We start from the raw sequence: 2,289 nt of genomic DNA on the forward strand, positions 1-2,289 counted from the left end.
CCGATCGGAAAAAAAATAAATTAATAAATAAATGGAAAGGTGGGCAGTTGTTGGCGCTGCAGGCTGCGGTCGGTCAGTTTGACAGCCTGTATTCTGCCACCTCGACTCCCCTCGCTTGCTCCCCTAACACCGCATAAATTATGCGGCCTGTTTAATTTTCATGTTAAATAAATTATTATTTTTTTAAGGCAGAGTGCTCTCCAGCCTGGCCCGGTCGGATCGGCATAGGAAAACCGAACCGGCAACCGATTCGGATAGGGATTAGATTAAGGACGAGCGGTTCATTCGACGACAGCCTGTCGCCAGTTGTGGCTTTCCTTCTTTGATTGCACGGACACGGATGGGCCAATAACGCCGTCGTACCCACTGCGACGTACGCTCTCGGTACGGTGGGGGGCCCGCCGAGCAGATCGATCGAGTGCTGGGTACTTGGCGCGAGGATCACATTAAAATTCTCAAAGACATAAAACCTGTCGGCGATTCAAATTCGCAGAATCAAGGAAAAGATTATATAGCTAATTTTAATTAAACGTGTGCGAATTAATTATTAGGGCATGAAAGGAAAGAGATGTTTTAACGGTGGTCCGTCACCGGAAACGGACGACGAGCAGTTATTTAGTCGGTTGACTGTGGTCAAACCAGGAGTTTAAGTCGGTTGCGTAGGGACACCGAGTGGTGCCGGTTTGCCAGCTGTATGCACGTAGCCGCCTGAGCGGTGGGTGGGTCCGAAACCTAGCAAGTAGGTCTCATCTACCGCTCATAGCCGGTCAAGTTTTCGCTCATCATTCTCGATATATGGTGTTGCGCCCCCTTCGTTCCTTCAGCGAGCTTCCTTTTCTGCTCGGAACTAAACCGAAGCTGGGAATAGAAATTAGGGCCGATTTCACGATAGGGTTTGGCCATGGCGGCGGTCGGAAGCAGGAACAAGGACGTCGATCGGATCAAGGGGCCTTGGAGCCCAGAGGAGGACGAGGCGTTGCAGAACCTGGTCCAGCGCCATGGTGCCCGGAACTGGTCGTTGATAAGCAAGTCGATCTCCGGGCGGTCGGGGAAGTCGTGCCGCCTCCGGTGGTGCAACCAGCTGTCGCCACAGGTGGAGCACCGCCCCTTCTCGGCGGAGGAGGATGAGACCATCATCCGCGCCCACCTCCGCTTCGGCAACAAGTGGGCTACCATCGCGCGCCTCCTCACAGGGCGGACCGACAACGCCGTGAAGAACCACTGGAACTCCACCCTCAAACGCCGGTGCTTCGCCTCCGCCGAGGAGGCGAATGACGTGGCGGCGGTGCGGCCGCTGAAGCGGACGAGAAGCGACGGGCCCACGTTGTCGACGAGCGGAGCTGCGGCAGGCCTCTGTCTGAGCCCTGGAAGCCCGTCTGGATCCGATCTCAGCGACTCCAGCCACCATAGCCTTCCGATGATCTCTCCAGTATCCGCCGCCTCGCCCATTTACCGGCCAGTGCCTAGAACTGGAGGCGTGGTCCTACCGTCCTCATCCTGTACTCCAACCCACCATCCCCAAACCGATTCCTCCGCCGCAGCCACGACCACCGCTCCGAAGGAGAAAGAAGATCCGGTTACCTCTCTCTCGCTCTCCCTCCCGGGGGCAGACCTAATAAAGATCTCCGCCCACCGCCACAGCGCCGACAAGGAGGCGGCACCGCAGGAGCAATCGCCATCTGCTCCCACGAGGAGCGCGGACGCCACTACGTCGATGCATCGGCAGGCGCCGGTTCTCTTCGGCCCGGAGTTCCTAGCGGTGATGCAGGAGATGATCCGGCAGGAGGTGAGGAGCTACATGTCGAGCTTGGAGCGCGGCGGCATGTCCACCTGCACTTTGTCCCCGCTGCCATCGGAGAGTGTTAGAAACGTCGCGATCAAGAGGATCGGCGTCGCAAAAATCGAGTAGATAATCAATCGATTAGGAGAGAAGAGAACAACCTCTTCTCTGAAGAAGGGGAAAAATTTTAGTTAAATTTTCTATTTTCTAATCATTACATATTAATTTTGCAAGGGAATAAACTTACTTCTATGTGCAGTTGGAAGCTAGGAAGGTGGAAAATATTTTTTAAAAATACAAATAAAAATAAAAAATAAAAACTTTATTGTGGTATTGGATAGGCGATAGCAGTTGAGGCGATGGATTGACCGAAGCAATATAGTAGAGCTGGAGTAGAATTAATTCTTGGACGCGTGAGAACAGAGTTCGGTCGAAGGTGGTTTGGTTGTCAGCGTCGACAGCAACGGGAAGAGATGGGTGAGGTTGATCGGTTTTGACATGAAGGCGAT

General features: G+C 53.8%; 1 protein-coding gene across 1 annotated transcript; it reads left to right on the top strand.

Moving 5' to 3' along the window:
• Positions 1 to 813: 813 nt before the first annotated feature.
• On the top strand, positions 814 to 2,049 carry LOC122020602 (transcription factor MYB44-like). Its single transcript, XM_042578599.1, has one exon. The coding sequence runs from the start codon at positions 902 to 904 to the stop codon at positions 1,907 to 1,909; it is 1,008 nt and encodes a 335-aa protein (XP_042434533.1). The 5' UTR covers positions 814 to 901; the 3' UTR covers positions 1,910 to 2,049.
• The last annotated feature ends 240 nt before the right edge of the window (positions 2,050 to 2,289 follow it).

This window comes from Zingiber officinale, chromosome 9A, assembly GCF_018446385.1.
Source record: "Zingiber officinale cultivar Zhangliang chromosome 9A, Zo_v1.1, whole genome shotgun sequence".
In the NCBI taxonomy this organism is placed as follows: Eukaryota; Viridiplantae; Streptophyta; class Magnoliopsida; order Zingiberales; family Zingiberaceae; genus Zingiber; species Zingiber officinale.